General features: G+C 49.4%; 1 protein-coding gene across 5 annotated transcripts in view; it reads right to left on the reverse strand.

Moving 5' to 3' along the window:
• SFXN5 (sideroflexin 5) overlaps positions 1-18,500 on the reverse strand; it is a 97,849-nt gene extending 79,349 nt beyond the window's left edge. For 2 of the 5 annotated variants that reach the window (XM_065060187.1, XM_065060184.1), the window contains exons 1-2: positions 18,204-18,361; positions 9,115-9,183 (exon numbers count right to left, since the gene is read on the reverse strand). In XM_065060187.1, coding sequence (XP_064916259.1) covers positions 9,115-9,183; positions 18,204-18,260 — 126 coding nt within the window. In that variant the 5' untranslated portion in view covers positions 18,261-18,361. Of the gene's footprint in view, positions 1-9,114; positions 9,184-17,796; positions 17,818-17,890; positions 17,917-18,203 lie in introns of those variants that run through there. The other 3 variants (XM_065060185.1, XM_065060188.1, XM_065060189.1) reach the window with 3 other exon arrangements.
• Between the last annotated feature and the right edge of the window lie 1,646 nt (positions 18,501-20,146).

Consider the following 20,146-nt stretch of genomic DNA (forward strand, 5'->3'; position numbering starts at 1 on the left):
CGTCCCCCTGTGGAAAGAGCTGCCCATCGCTCTTCTCAAACCTCTCCAAACTTCCAGAGCTGCTCGGGATTTCTCTTACCAAATGAGATTTAGATCCACTCGCAGATTCTGGCATCGCCCTCAGCCGCTGGCACGTTCATTCCCCGTCCTGAAGGAGACCAAGTGACGTTGAGAGTTGACACATCTCAAAGAAAGATGGTCAAGGCCCAAACTGTCCATATTTTAGTACTAGGTGCCAGCACTTACTTTTGCTCCTCTATTCCCATTTTATTGGGGGATCAAGAGTTCAGAAAACTATATTCATCAGTTTTTACAGATTTTACACAAGGTTAGGAAATTGCCCGTTTCTCCTGAAAAGCTGTGGAAACACTGTGCCTTACCCCCAAAATCACAGAATGGCTTAATACAGAAAAGCTCTAATTACTGGTTCAGAAAAAGCATCCACCAACCTCAAACCTTCTCCAAGAGTGGTCACAAGCAGAGGGAAAAGCAAAAGGTGGCTGGCAGAAAAAATAATGTCTTCCCTACTCAAACTTCCATCATCCAAGAAGACACAACAGAGAAGTTGTTTATAGCAACAAAAATGTGTCTTAACTCTTAGCTCCCTTCTCTTCAGGGTACATACACTAAATCTGTCTCGAGATTTAAACTTATCTTGATAAAAAGTAATACGCAAGTGATAGAGTGAATATGCGAGTCCTTTCCTGGAAGGAGCTTGTGTTCTTTAGGAGCGTAAGTATGTCCTGAATACTTCAACAGTCACTGGTCAGACTTTTCCATGTCTAACCAATATCCCAGACAGAGAAATAAGTCCTTATTATTTCTGTCAAGTCCTCCTGACATTGGACAAAAAGGAAGAGTTATGACTTAAGATGATGTTTTCTGGCAATGTCCTGTTCCTCCAGACAGGCTGAAGATCTCACATAGAAGATAAGTTGACCTTGAGAAACGGGCACATGGGATGAAATCCCATAGCATGGACGCATGGCCACGCTCTTCTGGGCAGACTCCAAGTTCTGCAAGACCCTTGGGGCTCTGTAGCTGATCAACTATGAGAATCACAGAAACATTTTGGTTGCAGGAGACCCTCATCAAGTCTAACCATAATTTAACTCTTAAGCAGATAAGAATCACAGAATCACAGAAGGGACTGGGTTGGAAAAGACCTCAGAGATCATCCAGTCCAACCCTTGGTCCAACTCCAGTCCATTGACTAGATCATGGCAGTAAGTGCCATGGCCAATCTCAGTTTAAAAACCTCCAGGGCCGGTGAGTCCAGCACCTCCCTGGGCAGCCATTCCAATGCCTGACCACTCTCTCTGCACAGAATTGCTTTCTCATCTCCAGCCTCAATTTCCCCTGGCAGAGTTGAAGCCCATGGCCCCTTGTCCTATTGCTGATGCCTGGGAGAAGAGACCAATCCCCACCTGGCTAGAACTGCCCTTCAGGTAGTTCTAGAGAGTGCTGAGCTCAGCTCTAAGCCTCCTCTTCTCCAGACTAAACAAGCCCAGCTCCCTCAGCCTCTCCCCATGGTTCTTGTGTTCCAGTCCCTTCCCCAGTCTTGTTGCTCTTCTCTGGACCCGCTCCAGCACTTCAATCTCTTTCCTGAGCTGAGGGGCCCAGAACTGAACACAACACTCCAGGTGTGGCCTCCCCAGTGCAGAGCACAGGGGAAGGATCACTGCCCTTGTCCTGCTGACCACGCTGGTTTGGATACAGGACAGGACACCATTGGCCTTCTTGGCCACCTGGGCACACTGTTGGCTCATGTTGAGCTTCTGTCCATTAGCACCCCCAGGTCCCTTTCTGCCTGACTGCTCTCCAGCCACTCTGTGCCCAGCCTGGAGCGCTGCAGGGGGTTGTTGTGGCCAAAGTGCAGGACCCGCCACTTGGCCTTGTTGAACTTCATCCCATTGGAATCAGCCCATTGTTCCCGTCTATGCAGATCCCTCTGCAGAGCCCTCCTGCCTTCCAGCAGGTCGACACTCCCTCCCAACTTGGTGTCATGAGCGTTGGTTGATCACTGGAACACTACAAAGCATTGGCAGCATAAGAATCAAACAGGATTTTGAGGTTGTTTCAGGCATTTCCAACCTGTGGAAAAGAGTAACCATATAAGATCACCACAGGACTTGAGCTTCTTGAAGATGTTCTTGAGAGCTCCTTGGCCTATGGGCCTCATGGCTGTTTAAAAACATCATATTAGGAAAAAGTATTACCTCGTATCAATAACATATAATTGTGTAATATTTCAGACAGCCAGAGGTGAGAAGCTGAATGGCTAATGACTGCAGATCCAGGGCAGACAACCCTTCTTGCCTCCAAAGCTCGAAAACAACCCGGGATGCCAGCACAACATTCTGGAGAGCCATTTGTGCTCATTACTGGTTTGTGGTTTTGTCACCGAAATTACCTACACTGGGCGTCTTGCAAATTATCTACACAGAACAGCATGTAACTCTGAATGAAAAACTGGAAGTAATAGATGAATGGGTCTGTGTTCTATTTTTTTCGCCTTCTCTTGAGGAAATCTCAGTAGTTACTATAACAACCCTGGCCAGATCCCATCTCGTTTAGTGTGCTAACAAACAGAAAACAAAAAAGCCCGATTTTGCTTTGAGAATCGCAGTTCTTCATGAATTCCCTCTTTCAGCTCCATGGGGAGGGAAGGGAAACTTTCCCAAAGCAAAGAGTCCCCGACCGACAGCGCCGATGGGTCACCAGGGTGACCAAAAGGTGGCAGAGAAAGCGAACAAAAAGGGTTAAACGCAAGGACCATGGTAAGAAAACACCTTCACACAGCTTGGAGGAGCTCAGGTGGTTTTAGCAAATGATCCACAGCACCAAAATTTCATTAGGGAAAGTACGTAGTTGCCTTTCACCCCTTCTAGAAAAGCCAAGCACGGTCTTTTAACCAGTCTCCAAACCCAGGGAATTACTGCGTGCAATCGCTCCTAATGCCAACCAGCTCCGCTGCCCGGCTTTCAGCGGGATACGGCGTGATTGTGAGAGCTCATCATGTCTAAAATTACACTTCGCTTCCACTTTAACAGAGGAAAAAACAGGGCTGTCTAAAAGGTTGTGCTAATGCTTCAATATTTATTGTTGCTTCATTCCTCTACCGCTATCTGTAGGAAGTGTCGCTTGAGTTTTTACAGCATCACTTAAAAAAGAAAATAAGAAAAAGTAACCACAGTTTTTACTAGCATGTATCATTTCTTTCATACCTCTTTTCTCGTAAAAACGATAGAGGATGATGGGGTCTCGGCTGCACAATAGGGTGCGAGACAGACCATCTGCACCCAGAGGATGTTCTTACAAACCTAAGCCCAGAAGCAGAGCCAGGGATGGAATCATCGAATCATTCTGGTTGGAAAAGACCCTCAAGATCATGGAGCCCAACCATTAACCCACCCCTGTCCCTGCCCCATGTCCTGAGAACCTCATGTCCGTCTGTCCAGCCCTCCAGGGATGGTGACTCCAGCACTGCCCTGGGCAGCCTGTTCCAATGCCCCACAGCCCTTTGGGGAAGAAATTGTTCCCCACATCCAACCTCAACCTCCCCTGGCGCAACTTGAGGCCGTTTCCTCTGCTCCTGGCGCTTGTTCCTGGGGAGCAGAGCCCGACCCCCCTGGCTCCAAGCTCCTTTCAGGCAGTTCAGAGATCAGAAGGTCTCCCCTCAGCTCCTGTTCTCCAGCTGAACCCCCCAGGTCCCTCAGCCGCTCCATCACACTTGTGCTCCAGCCCCTCACCAGCTCCGTTCCATTCTCGCCACTCGCTCCAGCACCTCAAGGCCTTTCTTGGCGTGAGGGGCCCAGAACTGAATAACTGAACACAACCCAACCATGTCCAGAGATTCAGAAGCACAAACTCGACACTTGATGCTCCACCAGAGCAACCTCAGCCGCATCCACCTGGGAAACGCCACCCAACAAGGAGAAGTCTCTGGCAAAAGGCTCGATCATTTTCCAGCCGTGTTCCACATGAGTCAACACCCCGGTTTGAACTACAACGCAGTTCAGCGAGCCCATGAGAGGTGTGCAATGGGTACACTGACCCGTGAGACTGCGTTTACTGTTATTAAACAAGTCAGAGCCCGGGAATAAACCTGGATCAGCATGATCTCTGGAAGAGTTTTGATTCAGACCATCCAGCCCTCTTGCCAAGTGACTCCCATTCACAGTCTGGGACTCACCATGGGTCAGGAGAGCAGCCAGGAGGCACCTTTTGGATAGGAAGAGAGCTCAACTGCATGGCCCAAACCACATCAGCTGGTTGCACGGCCAAAACCCAGACCCCAACTCAGTTTGGTTGAACTGGCTTAGATTTAACCCATAGGTTTTAGTGCAAGGAGCTGATGGAACCTGTTCAGGTCAAGAGGCCTTGACTTAGAAGGTGGTTGCCTGGAGGACACTTGCAGGATCACATCAGCAGAACATGTCAGTCTTTGTAGAAAGAGCTGCTGAAGGATCACACTGTTAGGGACTCAGTTCAGCCTGCCAAAGAAAGGAGAAAAACAAAACCAGTACACACATCGCACTGAGCTGATGGCACCTCCAGGAATCACAGAAGGTTTGGGTTGAAGGGACCTCCTCAGCTCCCCCAGTGCCCCCCCTGCCACGAGCAGGGACATCTTCACCAGCTCAGGTTGCTCAGAGCCCCGTCCAGCCTGGCCTGGGATGTCTCCAGGGATGGTTCATCCACCACCTCTCTGGCCAACCTGGGCCAGGCTCTCACCACCCTCACAGACAACAACTTCTCCCTCATATCTAACCTGAAATCCTTTGGTGGCACCTTGAGTCCCTCACGGCCACCACTCCAGCACCCTGGTGGGACAGAGGACAACCACACTGGGTCCCAGAGATGACCACACACATGAACACATATCAGATGCCTCCTTCCAGCACATGAGCCCTTGTGCTGATTTTCCACCGTGTCCTCCTTGCTCGAGGGCACAGTTTCTGTCTCGACGATCTGCGCCTTGTCTTCTCTTGGATCCCACCGGCTGCCTGCACATGGCTTGGAGCTGCCTCCAGAAACCCATATGTGCACATACAGACCGTAACAACAGCCACGATGCCAGGAGCACGACAACATGACTGCTACAGAATCAACACAAAGGGAGTCGAGTTTTGCATTCGAGGCTTCTAAGAGAAAATCCCCCAACGGGACGGGCCACGCTGGAAGAGTTTCCATCTCACTCCGCTCGTACCGTACTCAGATCGGGGTTTCGAGGACCACGGATGATCCGCTGCGCGACTGCGAGTTCCACCGGTTCCAGTTTCACCCCAACGATGACTTACTGATCCAAAACAAGAGTCTTCCGGCCACCGGCACCGCAAATTCCACGTGGGACAGGGAAATCCAGCTGTGCGCTGCCACCAGCCACTCAACCCGTCCCGATTTGTGTCTCGCCGCTCGACGGATGATCCATACGGCAGACGTGACTCCAGCTGGCCCCATTGTATTGGATCCGCAGCGACAGACAACAGGAGCCAGAAACTTTTTTGTTCGAGTGGAGCCAGCAGATGTGACACTGAATAAACACAGACAGTCAATCTGCTGAGTAAGAAGGTATCGTTCGTATAAATAACATACATCTAATCCTGCTTCCATTTTAAACCCAAATATGGGAATGCAAGATGCTCGGCGCTCCGGAGGTTTGTGCTTCGAACAATGATATAAAGCAAAGGCAGATAATATACGGCCCCTCTGAGCTCGGTTTAATTCTTATTTCACTTTTGCTTGGAATTATTTTCAGATCCGCGGGTTTCTCCATGAAGAGCTTCCCACAGAGTGTTAACAGTCTGTCTGGGCTCATGTCAGATGGGATAAGTTCGCCTTATCAAAATACCTGCCGGTCCCTACCGCTTCTCCCGATGGACCTTCATTACAGAGCAATTAAAAGTATTATTCCGATCATTTTAACCTCACACATTTCAAAATCAGGCGCTGCACCCACCCAGGGGTTTCTTATGGTCTCAGCGACAGGATTTGTTGGGCTCGCAATATTGACACGAGGTCAGAGAATCGTTTCAATATCATACACGCTCAGAAGGTTAAGTTTGATACAGATAATTATTTTACTAGAACCCACTAAAAGATTAAACCGCTTGCTTTATGTGAGTTCACCGACTGCAAAGTCTGGCTGCACCAAAACCCAGTTCTCAGCACACATCCCTGGAGGACTGATGCTTTAGAAGCTCTAAAAGACAAGGATGCTCTTAATTGTGTTAAGAATTCGCTTTACTGAAAAAATAAATGAGTAAGAGAGGACTGTCACTGAGATTAATTAGTCTGGATATCAGTGCGCTTGGTTCCCCCACTTGCAGGGATCGGCTCGTCCTTCCTCAGAACACGGGCACCAGGAGGACGCAACGACGGAACGCACAGCAATTAGAAAAAGGATGGAGGAATATTAAAGTATTATTACATTTCCTAGCATTTTCCATGGGATTAACCTCCATTCTCATTAGACTCATTTCTCTGTTCGGTTTTTCATTTGCTAGAGAGCTCTTCCAAGACAAACAGCGATTTATTTGTTCCCCGAGAACCCCGGGCCTGAAGGATGCAGCCATCTGTCAGGGGAAGGAGCTCTCCATGAACGGCTGCTTTCTCATCAAACCCTTCCTAGATCTTAATTAGCCACCTAAATTATCAAATGAAACCAAACAGCCTTTAGTCACATGTATATACAAAGTGTTTGTATAAATTGTGGTCCCTGAGGCTGGTGAGAGCCTGTCCCAGGTTGGCCAGAGAGGTGGTGGATGAACCATTCCTGGAGACATCCCAGGCCAGGCTGGACGGGGCTCTGAGCAACCTGAGCTGGTGAAGATGTCCCTGCTCATGGCAGGGTGGGCACTGGGGGAGCTGGGGAGGTCCCCTCAACCCAGACTGTTCTGTGGTTCTGTTTTAAAGGACAAGAGCAGAGCGCAGCAGGTCAATCAACAAAGCAGCTTTTGTGCTCTGAGAAGTGCTGCCCGTGAGCTCGTATCTGTTTTGGCAAGAGACTTCTCTAGGGGAAGAATCACAGAGTCATTTTTCTTGGAAAAGACCCTCAAGACCATGGAGTCCAACCATAACCCACCCCTGGCACTGCCCCATGTCCTGAGAACCTCATGTCCGTCTGTCCAGCCCTCCGGGGCTGGTGACTCCAGCACTGCCCTGGGCAGCCTGTTCCAATGCCCCACAGCCCTTTGGGGAAGAAATTGTTCCCACATCCAACCTCAACCTCCCCTGGTGCAACTTGAGGCCGTTTCCTCTCAGCTCAGCTCACACAGACCTCACAACACGTGCTGCAGAAGGTCCCCTGAACCACCACAATCATTTAATTCTAACCCTCAAAGACAACACACGAGGGCATTTCCTTCCTTGGGCAGCCACCAAGACCTTCCTGTAGACCACCAAGTTCCAACCTACACCCACGAGACCCCACTGAAGGTCACCAAACCTCCCTCGTTTGCTGAGTCCAGATCTCCTTGAGCCAGTCGGACCTTGACAGACGCCTCCAGGGTGACGATGCACCACTTGGCTTTTGCTCCTTTTCTACCTGTGTCTCACCTTCTTAGGACAACCCCATCAAAGGGTGTCTGGAAAAATCCAGTTACAGTCTGTCCTGTACCACCCACCTCTTCAGACAGTTTCCTCGCTGTCTTTAGGTGTTTAATCAACGTTCTCAGTGCACGACAAAGATCATTTCTCGTCTCTAACATCCCGTTCCATTGTGCATGGGAAGTTTCCTTTCCTTCCCTCCAAAAAGTATCGTTAGCGAAGGCCCTTTGCATCCATTTATGAATTTCAGAATCAAAATTAAGAAAATATGTGAAAATATATAAATATACATACGAAATGTAGAGGGAGACCTCCCGAATTACATACTTTGCATCCCCACAAACACCCGCCGGAGGATTCCCCTCACTTTTTCAATAGTTTCACACAAAATCTCTAAGGTAACAGCAGCACCAAGCTTTTAATGTGCAATATTGTTTATATTCTGGCACACGCGCCTATATCCACTTCAAATAGCAGAACGCACCGGATCCTCAGGTGATATTGTGATTTTAATTCCCTTCTATCACGACATGACGATGGCCGATGGTCCCTATGGAATTGCACTCGGGCTGAGCTCCATGTTAAGTCTCTGACAATCAATCTCAGACTTGATCTAAATCTTTTTACCAGGAAACATATACTATATACTATATACTATATACTATATACTATATACTATATACTATATACTATATACTATATACTATATACTATATACTATATAATCTTCAATGCAATGGTGTTTCATTTTCAGCGGTTCACCCATCCAAAAGGTGCTCAAAGGGAACGACACGACACATCTCGGCCGTATGTTTTTTGAAACGAGCTCATTGATTTAGAAATTACTATTTAAAATGTATTTAAACACTATTTAAAGTGGCATCAGGCCGGGATTTTCCCCCCTCCCATCACAGTGTGTCAGGAACCGGATTCAGTTCATCAACTACAATAAGCAGATCGGCTCCCAGTGTTCTGAGAATTGTTTGCACATATATATATATATATATATATATGTATATATGTATATATGTATATATATATATTTTAAATCTATTAATATATAAATGAAACGGCAGAATTTAAGGTCACCAGCAGAAATATTTCATCTAAAAGACTCCCCATAACTCTTAACCAAAGCAGAGAAATGCAATTACACCGGAACACACCACCCAGAACATCAACGTGCCCAAAACTCCAACGCCTGTTACAAAGAGAGCGATAACTAAAGCAAAACTACAACATTTTGCTCAGCAAAGCTCTGAGCCCAGCCCAATTCCTCCAGCACAACTAAGATTTGTTCTCTCATCTACTCACCTGCTGAGAAAACTACGAGTTTGACTGGAACCCATTCATAGTCTCCCCAGTTACTGGAGAGAACTGGGAGCTGTGGATTCGCTGCTGTCTCATAAGTTTCAGATTTAAGAGAACTTGGGCGATCGATCAACTGTGAGACACAAACCCACTGGAAACCTGTTTTCATTACTTGTGCTATTCGCCGAGAGAAATTGGTTCTAATCCCAACCTATCTAATAAACGGTATTTTGAGCAAACAAGGCACTTTACCTCGGTAACGAAGAGCGTGCGCGGATCAATGATGTCCAAGAAGTGCCTGAATCTGCCATAAAACGAAGTCTGGAAGGAAACAGAAATTGAGTTCAGTTAGAAATTGCCTTTCACCCGCTGCAGAGAAAGGTTTTATTTCCTCTGCGGAACTACGTAGCGACTAAAATGGAATAATACAAAAGCTATTCAGCGATTGAAAGGAAAAAATGAAGATTTCAATGGCGCTAATGGCAGCGTTGCTATTAACAGGACACCAATGTAGCTGCTTTAATAAAGGGAGACTATCAAACCGCTAAAATACCCTTTATTTACCCCCCTAAAAATGAAATATTGCCCGCGGTCAAAGGAATTCCCACCCGCAATGTCTTTAATGCTGCTCATCCTCATCCCCTCATTTTGGGGAGAAACTCCTGCACCCACACGCTGCTGGGAAATAAAAACGTCAAGTTATAGCTTGAGATGCTCTAAGAAGAGTTTAAAGTCCCAACAAGTGAACAAGTAGTTTTGTCCTTGATGGAAAGAATGAGGAAGGTAAAAGCCGAGACTAAGTTCAAACCCGGTTTTATATTTAATTGTCCAGGCGCTAAACTGGGGTTTTGTTGCGCCAGTCCCTATAGAAACACAGAGGATGGACCGTGAGCCTTAAATTACGTAAAATAAACCGTAGTTTTACGGTTTGGGCTCATTCTTATTTGTACATTTGGAAAAATCCAACCTAGATATTGCACATTTGGAAAAATCCAACGTGGGCCAGGATAAAGCTTAAAAACGCCTTTGTCGGGAGGAGCAAAAGGACCAGAAATGGATCCACAAACCAGGAAAAGAGTCGGGAAGGGGAAAGTGCCTGCGAAATAGGCTGGAAAAAAAGTCTCTTCTTATGCCTTTGATGCAGAATCGTGCTATAAATAAAGGGCTGGGATACGGATAAAGCAGCGAGAATGACATTTAATCACAGCCTGGCATAATTTTTATGAGACGTGCTGGTTCTTCTCTGCTGAATCCATCGAGCGCAGAGAAATACCAATAATACTGCGAATTATTATTTGGGCAGAAATCCCTCTCCAAGGGCCGTTTCCAACCCCCCGTTCTCAGCCGCTTACAAAACTCTCCACTATTATTTTTCCGTCTTCTGAGCTAAAAAAATAATTGAAAAAACCCAACTAAACTAAACAGCTTCACATCACTTCAGGAAAACAAGTCCAGTGGTTTTTAATTAGCATTGATTTAATTAACGCTAATTCTGGTACTTTCCAGCTTGGTCCCTTGTCTCATTATCCCGAACACCCCATGTCCCACTGCTCCTCTGTCACCCCCCAAACTCCATCAGTGATAAGAGAATTCAGAGTGGTTGTAAGAATGTGGTTTAAACAAGAATAGAAGAAGGGAATTTTAAAACAGAAGTGGTCTGGTCTTCTCACCACCTTCATCGTTGGGATCGGCATTTCATGGTGAGAAAAACGATATTAAATAGAATTATTATCTATAGCACGGAGGGGGTCGGGCTCTGCTCCCCAGGAACAAGCGCCAGGAGCAGAGGAAACGGCCTCAAGTTGCGCCAGGGGAGGTTGAGGTTGGATCTGGGAACAATTTCTTCCCCAAAGGGCTGTGGGGCATTGGAACAGGCTGCCCAGGGCAGTGCTGGAGTCACCAGCCCTGGAGGGCTGGACAGATGGACATGAGGTTCTCAGGACATGGGACAGGGGTGGGATATGATTTTACCCTGATCCTGAGGGTCTTTTCCAACCAAAATGATTCAATCTCAGTGGGTTTGAAGAGCTCTCAAAGCTGTTCCTCCACCTGGTCAGGTGGTATTAGTGCAGTTCAGGGCTCTGCCTAAGCCAGCAGCTCCTTTGGCATCACCATCCCCTGGGGATGGAACTTCAACCCCTCAGCCTTCTGGCAGCTGGGAAGGTCGTTAGCAGCCATCACTCATTAAGAGCCTGAAGCTGATTAGTGCCCTGTAGCCATTTAGTACTAGAGCCCAGCAGAACTGGCTGGACCAGATCTCAGTTGCTCTTACTCAGCACTAAATGCTGGTGGAGTCACCATCCCTGGAGGGTTGGACAGACGGACATGAGGTTCTCAGGACATGGGGCAGTGCCAGGGGTGGGTTATGGTTGGACTCAATGATCCTGAGAGGCTTTTCCAACCAAAATGTTCTCAAGAACACCTCTGACCATCAGGGATGCACGAAGAGGCAGGAGACCCACGCTCCAGTCCATCCTCCCTCCCTGGACCAACGACCCAACTCATCACCTGCCATTTCTACTTTCTTGTCGCGTTACCAAGAGCCCTCTAAATGCAATTTCACAAACGTGCTTTTCCTTGTTGCTGGAAGTGAAAAACTCCTCTTAAAAATCTCCCAGGATGGGGATTCTGGTGCTCAACCACCACCCAACCCTTCCAGAAGCTCCATCATCACCCTGAGGCTCCACCTCTGGCTGATTGAAGCCAAAACCTGCCCGTTGTCTTCCCCAGAAACGGATGAGGTGCAATCACAGAACAGTCCGAGCTCCTTCAAAGAGGCGACTACATTAAACCTCATTCACTCCAACACTTGGGTCAAGATCTTAAAGAGCAGCAGCTTTGTTCATCAAGCAACTGGAACCAAAACCAAACGAACAACGAAAAGAAAACCCAACGCATTCTAATTGGTAATAAAAGCACTTTGCCCATCCAGCTTCTCCCCGTCGTGTGCACACAACCAAAAAACACAGAGGACTATGAGTCTGAACAAGTTTTTTTGTTTTCAAACTCCGACGAACGAGAAGCTCATTTTTGCACCACAAAAGCTCTTTCTGTGGTTTCTCTGCAAACCACATAAAACGGAACCAAACTCAACTCAAACCAAGAGCAAACTTGTCTTCTTGAGGCTGCATCTCAACATCACCCCCACGTATTTCACTGCTCAGCCCTCCCGAGCGGCTGCTGCGTATTTACCACCATTGAGCAATAAATATCTGATGTATTCAGTGTTGTCCAGCCACAGGACTTTGTGTTTTCCCTTCCCAATGACTATGAAATGCTCCTTCACCACTCAACCTTGCTGGCTGCCTTCCCATCATCCATGTCCTGCTTCTCGGCTTTAGTCTCCCGACTAAATACTATTGGAATATTAGTTTATTAAAGATGGGTATTTGCTGTCACAGCGCTGAACGCAAAAAGGCAAAAAAAAACCCTCCCCAATCCTAATTATTCAGAAATTTAGAGGCAAATTTAAATTGGATCCAACCGTGGCACCTCAACGGCAACTCGAGCGCAAAACCGAACACACAGATGGGGATTTTGGTCTCCAATCTGGATTCAAACCCTTTCCTGCAAATACCAAGTTTCTACAGGATGTGTAAGAAATCAATAATCAAAGCGCAGACTGACCATGGTCAAGAAACCCTCAAGAACGGCTTCTTTGGCTCTAAGGAACTGAATAAATAGGTTCCAAAAAATACTGAAATACGCTACACGGACAGTTTTCTTATTCCTTTCTCTTTATTATTAAAAATTTTAAAAACCCATTTAAAATTTGGTGTTAATTTTGATCAGCCCGGACGCTGCCACATGGCGTTGGGGTTTGCAGAGCAACGAGACGCGTCAGGAAAACAAGTGACTGACCTCGGGTGAAGCCCAAAATTGCTGGTTTTACACTTGTTTTCCGTAACTGTTTGAAGTTGTGCTGTTGCTCCCCTGGGTCACGACCCATTTCTCTTTAAGCCCCATTAGATGCCTTCAGGGCACATGGAGCAGACGGTGCTCTTGTACTGACAGAATTAGCTCAGCAAAACGCTACCAACTCTAAGAAGAGGGAAATTGGATTTTATTTGCCTTTTGGGTGCCGTTTTAGTGCTAAATTAGCGTCGCTCGCTGTCCCGGCGTGTCTCTTTTTGCTGTGCGTTTTATATTAACCGCTTTATTTTATATCTCCTCCACCCTTTCTCCATCATTCCAGGCCCATTATAAGGGGGAAACAAAATATTTCCACCTCCCTCCAAGGTTTGGACTGGACGCACCAACTCTGAATCCACCCATAAAACCAAGAGCTGTTGGGAGAAGCGAAGGGGACGAGCAGATCAGGAGCAACGGGACACGGTCCCATACACAGACACAGCAACAGAACACATTGAGCTCACCCAAATCCAGATTTAAGTGAGAATTCAGAATATTTCCTCTTTACCAGCTCATTTCCAGCTCTGGCCATCAACCCCATGCAAGGGATGGAGCTTGCAAGACACCCAGAGATTTGACCTTCAGCTCCCAAACATCCACCCGTTGTCTTTTCTTTGCCATTTTATTCCTCTAAATCTGTTGTAGTAAACTGTTATCTGGGAAAACAAACTAAAAAACCCCAAAACTGAACAACACGAATTTCCTGTGATTAATCGCGGCTATTTCGGGATCGTTTCTCACCAGCCTGCGAGCGAGAGGAGGCTCTGAAAAGCAGCTGGGAATATTAATTCCCCGCGGCGGCGCAGCATTCGTGGCGAGCACAGGGACACGTTGCAGCTCCAGCTGCAAATCCAGCTCACCCCGAGCTGAAAACTGGAAGGAAACTCCTCCAGGAGGGCTCAGGAAATTTGGAGAAGGGACAAACAGGGAAGTGACCGCGAGCAAACGTTTCCGTCACCTTCGAGAGGGTGAATATTCCTCCAAAGCGACGCTGGGAAGAACAGCAGAGATGCACGATTTGACCAGTTTAATTACAGCCTGATTTTAAGAAGGATTTAATTAAGCCAGAGCAAAAAGGGGTGGGGTTTTTTTTGAGCTAAAAAATCAGGCTTACATCAGCTTTAAATTAATTAGGAGGAGATTTAAGCTAAAGCAAACAAAACGAAGAGGATGGAAGCCTTTGAGCAATGGACCTTGAGCACGGCCGGACTCCAGGGCTGTGGAACTGCACACGTTGGTCCAGCCCAACTACAAGTTTAGGCTGAATCTACCGACTGTCAGCCCTTCGATACTTTAAACTCGACTTTACAATAGTTTTATTATCTCAGCTTCATGTGTTTGCAGGATCACCACCATTGAGTGTGGTCCAACCTCACCTTACGTAGCATCTACATGCTGGGCCGGACCTGCACGTACAGGAGAGTTAAAGCAGTTGTGAACCAACCTTAAACATCCTCTAGAACACTTTTAAGAACGTTGCTTCTCCATAACAACGATCCTTTAGGAGATGAGCGTTTCATCCACTTTTTTCAAGCGGAAAATAACATTGTGCTGAGCAGCACGAGTAGAAACTTGTGTGTTAACTTTGTGCTGTGGTTTATCCCACCGCCCGTACAAATCCCGGCGTCGTTAAGCTCCTTAGAGGCTCATCTAATTAACAGCATCTTTATCTGTGTGTTACTGCAAGGGTTCTCTTGGACACAGGAGCCCTGTGGTTTATTGGGGTGATAAACCCCGGTTGTGCTTTAAACTTGGCAGATTAAAGTATGTGAGGAGTAGGAAATAACAACTTTTAGCACTGGACTGAGATGAGCACGGGTAGAGCTCCAACATTTAAAGTATCTGCAAGGCCAAGCTCTGCCAACAGCCCATCTCTAATGATGCTGTTGAAATGGCCATGGTAGGAACAGCACATTTGGCCAACAGAATAAAACATCCCGGCACATCACGCGCTCCAGTCACACCTACATCGTTCAAGGAAGAAAAGCAATTTATGGTTCTGGTTTGGGTTTATTCCCTTTTATTTCCCTCTTCTTCCACTGAAGGATCTAAGTTCTGTGACTTTATTATGATTATTTCCGGCTTTGCAAAGGGGACGAGGCTCACGCGTTCTGTTCGCCCTCGACTTCAGCTCCCCAGAATTCAACTCACTTCTCGTTCGCTTTTCCTCCTCCTCGCACTTCTGCACTGGCTGAGACAACCCGCCGTTACTTCCTAGACGTCTGACCCCAATAAAAACACCCAAATTTAACCGGCACCGTCTTCTTCCGGCAGCTGACGCCCTGGTTAGCAAAAAAACCCACAGCCTGCTTTATTTAGACCCTTGCTGGAAAGGTTTCCTCAGGTCTTCTGATAGACAAAAATAAAGAGCGCTTGTTTTGCTCAGGGATACAGGCAAAACACATAGTTAGTGCCAGTGGAGAGCACTTAAATCCTTAAAGAAATGTATAAAAAGAAAAAACAACAGGAGTATCCTTAACATACTGATCAGAAAATTGAGTCCTTATCAAGGCTAATGTCCTTGGTTCTTGTTTTACCTAAAACCAGCCTGATTCCATCAGGAGACAGAGGCTCTTTCCACCAAAGAAATGAATGAAAACCAAAAGAAAAAGGTGACTCGACAGAATGCCGCTTGCCTGAGGACGAAGGAAAACAAGTGAACTGCAACAACACGAGGGATGGGGAAAGGGGGATTTATTATAACAACCTCCAGAGGTATCACCATTACTTATTATAATAACCTGGGGACAGACGGCTCCCTCCTGATGCCCTAAATTCTGCTTTTGGGGGCCCTGGGTCACAGCAGGGGACGGAACCACCGTGGCCGACCCCAACCCCGCGGTTCCTCTCCAAGATGTTAGTTCGCCACCCACAACTCTGCCTCGTCCCCCCTGCATCTCTCCCAGCCCCAGTTTCAGTCCCGTCACCCTGTAAACAGCCCCAGAGCAGCTCCCAGGCAGCGTTCGCGAGGAAAAGCAAACGCTGTCATCACGCGGAGCCGCGTCTGGAATTTCAACAACCACCCGAAGCGTCACTAATCCCTTCCGAACCAAGCCGGGCGTCCTTTGTCAGCTGGAGCGCTGCACTCGGGATCTCATACACCAGGAAAGGAACAAAACCACTAGAGAAGGGGAATGACTTCAGATACTCAGTGGGGCTGTCAGGCAAAACACCCCAAAGCACACAAGGGAGCTTTTGTTGACCCCAGATTTGGGGTGAGGTGTAAATCACCCGGCTCATAGAATCATTTCAGTTGGAAGAGAAGCTCAGGATCATCGAGTCCAACCATAACCCAACTTTAACATGAACCCACGTCCCCCATCCCACAGGAGGGAGGACGACTCTGCTCAACGCACCCACCGTCACGAACATTCCGCCGTACCCCCTCGAAACGCTTCCTAAATGTTGCCACAAGTGACAGTCGCTCCTTAATGAACAGAACGCACCGATTCTGCGCCTGACTCGCTGCCAAGTTGTGCCTCGAATCATCTGTGGTGTCTAGAAGGGAGTAGCGTCTCCTCCTCCTCCTCTCCTTATTAAAAAGCTCCGTCTCCCCTGTCTCGAGCATCCCTTGGGCTCACGCAGCTGCGGGGGATCGGTCGCTCCGAGGAGGTTCCCCCCGTGACCTCCCAAACTGGGGTAAGGCAATGGGGGAAGAGTAGATCCACCACCTGGATTGGGTGGTTCCCCCATGGGGAAAAAAATATATATAATAATAAAATGAAATCAGCAACCGGACATCTCAGCAACCCAAACTGGCGGCTTCGGTCCAGCCAAGCTCCACAAGCTGCAATTAGCAAGTCAGATGGTTGGCAAGGAGCGGCCCCGTACAGATTTCATATGGATGGTGGATTTGGTCTCTTCTCCCAGGCATCAGCAACAGGACAAGGGGCCATGGGCTTCAACTCTGCCAGGGGAAATTGAGGCTGGAGATTAGAAAGCAATTCTGTGCAGAGAGAGTGGTCAGGATTGGAATGGCTGCCCAGGGAGGTGCTGGACTCACCGGCCCTGGAGGTTTGTAAACTGAGATTGGCCATGGCACTTAGTGCCATGATCTAGTCAATGGACTGGAGTTGGACCAAGGGTTGGACTGGATGAGCTCTGAGGTCTTTTCCAACCCAGTCCATTCTGTGATTCTGTGAAGAGTCGCCTTGGAGACTCAACCCAGCAGTGGAAGGGAGGGACACCTATTAATGAGTAGACTCGCACTACTCATTCATGATTTGATAATTGCAAAAGCCCGTTCCTTTCCAGAGGGGTATCACCCAGCTCCAGAGCAACAGCAGGAGGTTTTATGAACTTGGTCAGCTGCATCAGCAGCCTGACGTGGCTCCATGGGAATGAAGAGTGTTCTTTGTCAGCCAGAACATGGCCGGGACCCCATGGAGTTCTTATAGAAGCACAGAAGGCTGAAGGGACTTCCAAAGCTCCCCAGTGCCCCCCCTGCCATGAGCAGGGACATCTTCACCAGCTCAGGTTGCTCAGAGCCCCGTCCAGCCTGGCCTGGGATGTCTCCAGGGATGGTTCATCCACCACCTCTCTGGCCAACCTGGGCCAGGCTCTCACCACCCTCAGGGACAACAATTCCTTCCTCATGTCCAGCCTGAATCTCCCTCCTTTAGTTTAAAACCATCACCCCTTGCTCTGTTGTAACAGGGTCTGCTCAACAGTCTGTCCCCACCTTTCTTATTGGCCCCTTTTAAGCACTGAAAGGTGCACTAAGGTCTCCCCGGAGCTTCTCTTCTCCAGCTGAACACCCCAACTCTCTCAGCCTGTCCTCCCAGCAGAGCTGTTCCAGCCTCGGGTCATTCCCGTGGCTCCTCTGGCCCCTCTCCAGCAGGTCCATGTGTGTTCTGTGCTGGGGGCTCCTCCTGAGCAGCAACACCCACCACCCACAGCCCGTCGTGAAGTGGCCAAAGCACCCAAGGCCTCGTTGCCTCTCCGGGCAGCTCCTCACCTCCCTGCAACCTTGGGCTCGCCGCTACGCCCACCGTGGCAGGGCCCAGCCCTCGTACCACCTACCGAGGAGGGGCAGGACGAGGCCGCGCCGTGCGCTGCCCCCCAGGGACCCCCCGCCCGGCCCCGCTGCCCCGAGCGGCGCCCGCGGGGCTCGAACCTGTGGCCCAGGTGGTTCACGCGGCGCCCCCCCCACCGCCCCGAGCCACAGGGGCACGGCGGGACCCGCCAATCACCGCCCGCCGCGGGAGCCGCCGCGAGGCGGGGGGCGGTGGCTCTGAGTAACAGCCGCGTGGCCCAATGGCGAGGGGGCTACACACCAATCAGCGCGCCGCTCTGGGGGGAGGGCGGGGCATAAGAGCGGGGAGAGCAGGGGGGGGTCTCATCGCGGGGGGGGAACGACGCCGCGCAGGTGACGGGGCAGCTCCCGCCGCCGCCCCACGTCCCCCCGCCTCCCTCCGCCCCCTCGGTACCTGCTCGAAGCGGGGTTTCCCCAGCTGGAACGGGGGATATTCCGCCGGTTCCGCCATCCCCTTCCCGCGCCGCAAGCGCCACTTTAAACAGCCTCCCCCCGCCGCCGGGCCCGCCCCCTGCGGCACCGCCGCGCTGATTGGCCGCGGCCCCGCCGCAGCTCCCGCGGGGCACGCCGGGAAATGGAGTCCGCCGCCGCCATGCGGAGCCCGAGCGGGACGCTGCGATTGGGCGGCCCCTCCCCTGCCAGCCAATGGGGAGGACGCGGCGGCGCGGGGCAGCATGGGAAGTGTAGTCCTGGGCGGCTTTGGGGGCCCGAGGCACGACGGGAAATGTAGTTTGGCGGGGAGCGGGGGCGGCGGGACGGGGGATCCAGGCGTCCGCACCCGTTACCGGCGGCGCTGGGCCCCATCCCCATCCCCATCCCCGGCCGCCCACCGAGGGGAGCGTGAGGCCCCGCGGGAGCCGGTATAGGGTTGGGGTAGCGCGGGGCCTCTCTCCTGCTCGCTCACAGGGCTCTGTGAGGGCTTGAGCCTCCCCCGCCTCAGCCGCCACTTCTCCCCGTTCCCCTTTCTGTGAGGAGAATTAAGTTGAATTTAACAACTGAGATGCCTGAGGCTGTAACCAGGTGACAGAACTCGCGTCTCCTGTCCCCAGAGGCACGTTCACCCCGTGGTTCTGATTCGCTCCAAAATTCGTTCTTTTTTAAACATGATTTCAGTGACACCCGCACGGCAGCCGGAATGTGGCCCGTGACGGAGGACACGGGAGCGGGAGATGGAAAGGACACGTTCACCTCCATTCTGAAATCAAACAAATAACACGGAGAAAAGCGAAAGCCCAAAAACTTCTCTGAGGAAGAACCCTCAAATTTAATCATTTCCCTGTGGAAATACATATCCTTGCTTTGACAGGAGCCTAATAATTGCTGTTGACCTTTTAAATACACGGCGACAAAGAAAGAAAAGGCAACTCGGAGATAATAATTCCGCTTATTTGTCGTTCTGCCGGCATTAGGATTTGCGGAGATGCAGCCAAGGTCGCGCGGGTTTGGGGCACAGGGAGCGCACGGAGCTGCCGCCAGAATCCCCGCCGCCAGATTAGTGGAATAAGAAGCGTCTGGTCCTTCAAACGCCGCTGAAATTGTTTGGAGGATTAGGATCGATTCTCCGAGGAAGAGGCAAGGGGCAGCAAACACGGCGGGGAGGATGACGGGGGAAGGGAGGGAGTAAGAGGGACGTTTGGTGATGCTGAAGTAAAAGCAACAGATTACAGAGCAGGGCAGAAAGAGATATTTCAGCTAAGGAGGAATTAGTATACCTCAAAACAAAACAAAACAAAACCCTTATTTTTTGCTATACAGGGAAAAATATGAACATGGCAACGTTTTGCTGCGGGGATGCTGCTGCTTTATAGATGTGATTATTTTTTCCCTTTCCATCTGCAAAACAGATTTGTGGTTTTAGGCTGATTCACTGCTGATCCCCTCCACTGAATTTCCAATCTCCTGCAGCTTTGGGTTTAAACGGGACAGCAAAAGGCCCCAGCGCGGCGCCGGCCACCAGCCCGGTACCTCTGGTCGTGTCGTGGCCACGTTTTCTCGGGTGGGGTGGCCTGCGGTGTCACTTGCGTGACGTGAGATGAGGTAAATCGTGCTTCACCACAGCTTTACCCTCCCGTGGGGGCGCAACAGAAGAGTGGCTTGATTATTTTATTTTTATGATGTTAATTTCATTTTTTGGTGTTCTCCTAGGCTGGGTCTAACGCTGCTCGGCGGCCTAACGCCGCCTTCAAAGGACAAACAAAAATCACTTTGCTGCGACGTAACGCTTTACAAAGCAACTCATTCTTCTTCTAAAGGTTTCACCCTGTACTTCGCAAAAGCAAACGCAGCGAAACCTTCGGGACTCGCCGTAAATATGGATTATAACCCAAATTCTGCCTC

This window comes from Columba livia, chromosome 4 (assembly GCF_036013475.1).
Source record: "Columba livia isolate bColLiv1 breed racing homer chromosome 4, bColLiv1.pat.W.v2, whole genome shotgun sequence".
NCBI classification, from domain to species: domain Eukaryota; kingdom Metazoa; phylum Chordata; class Aves; order Columbiformes; family Columbidae; genus Columba; species Columba livia.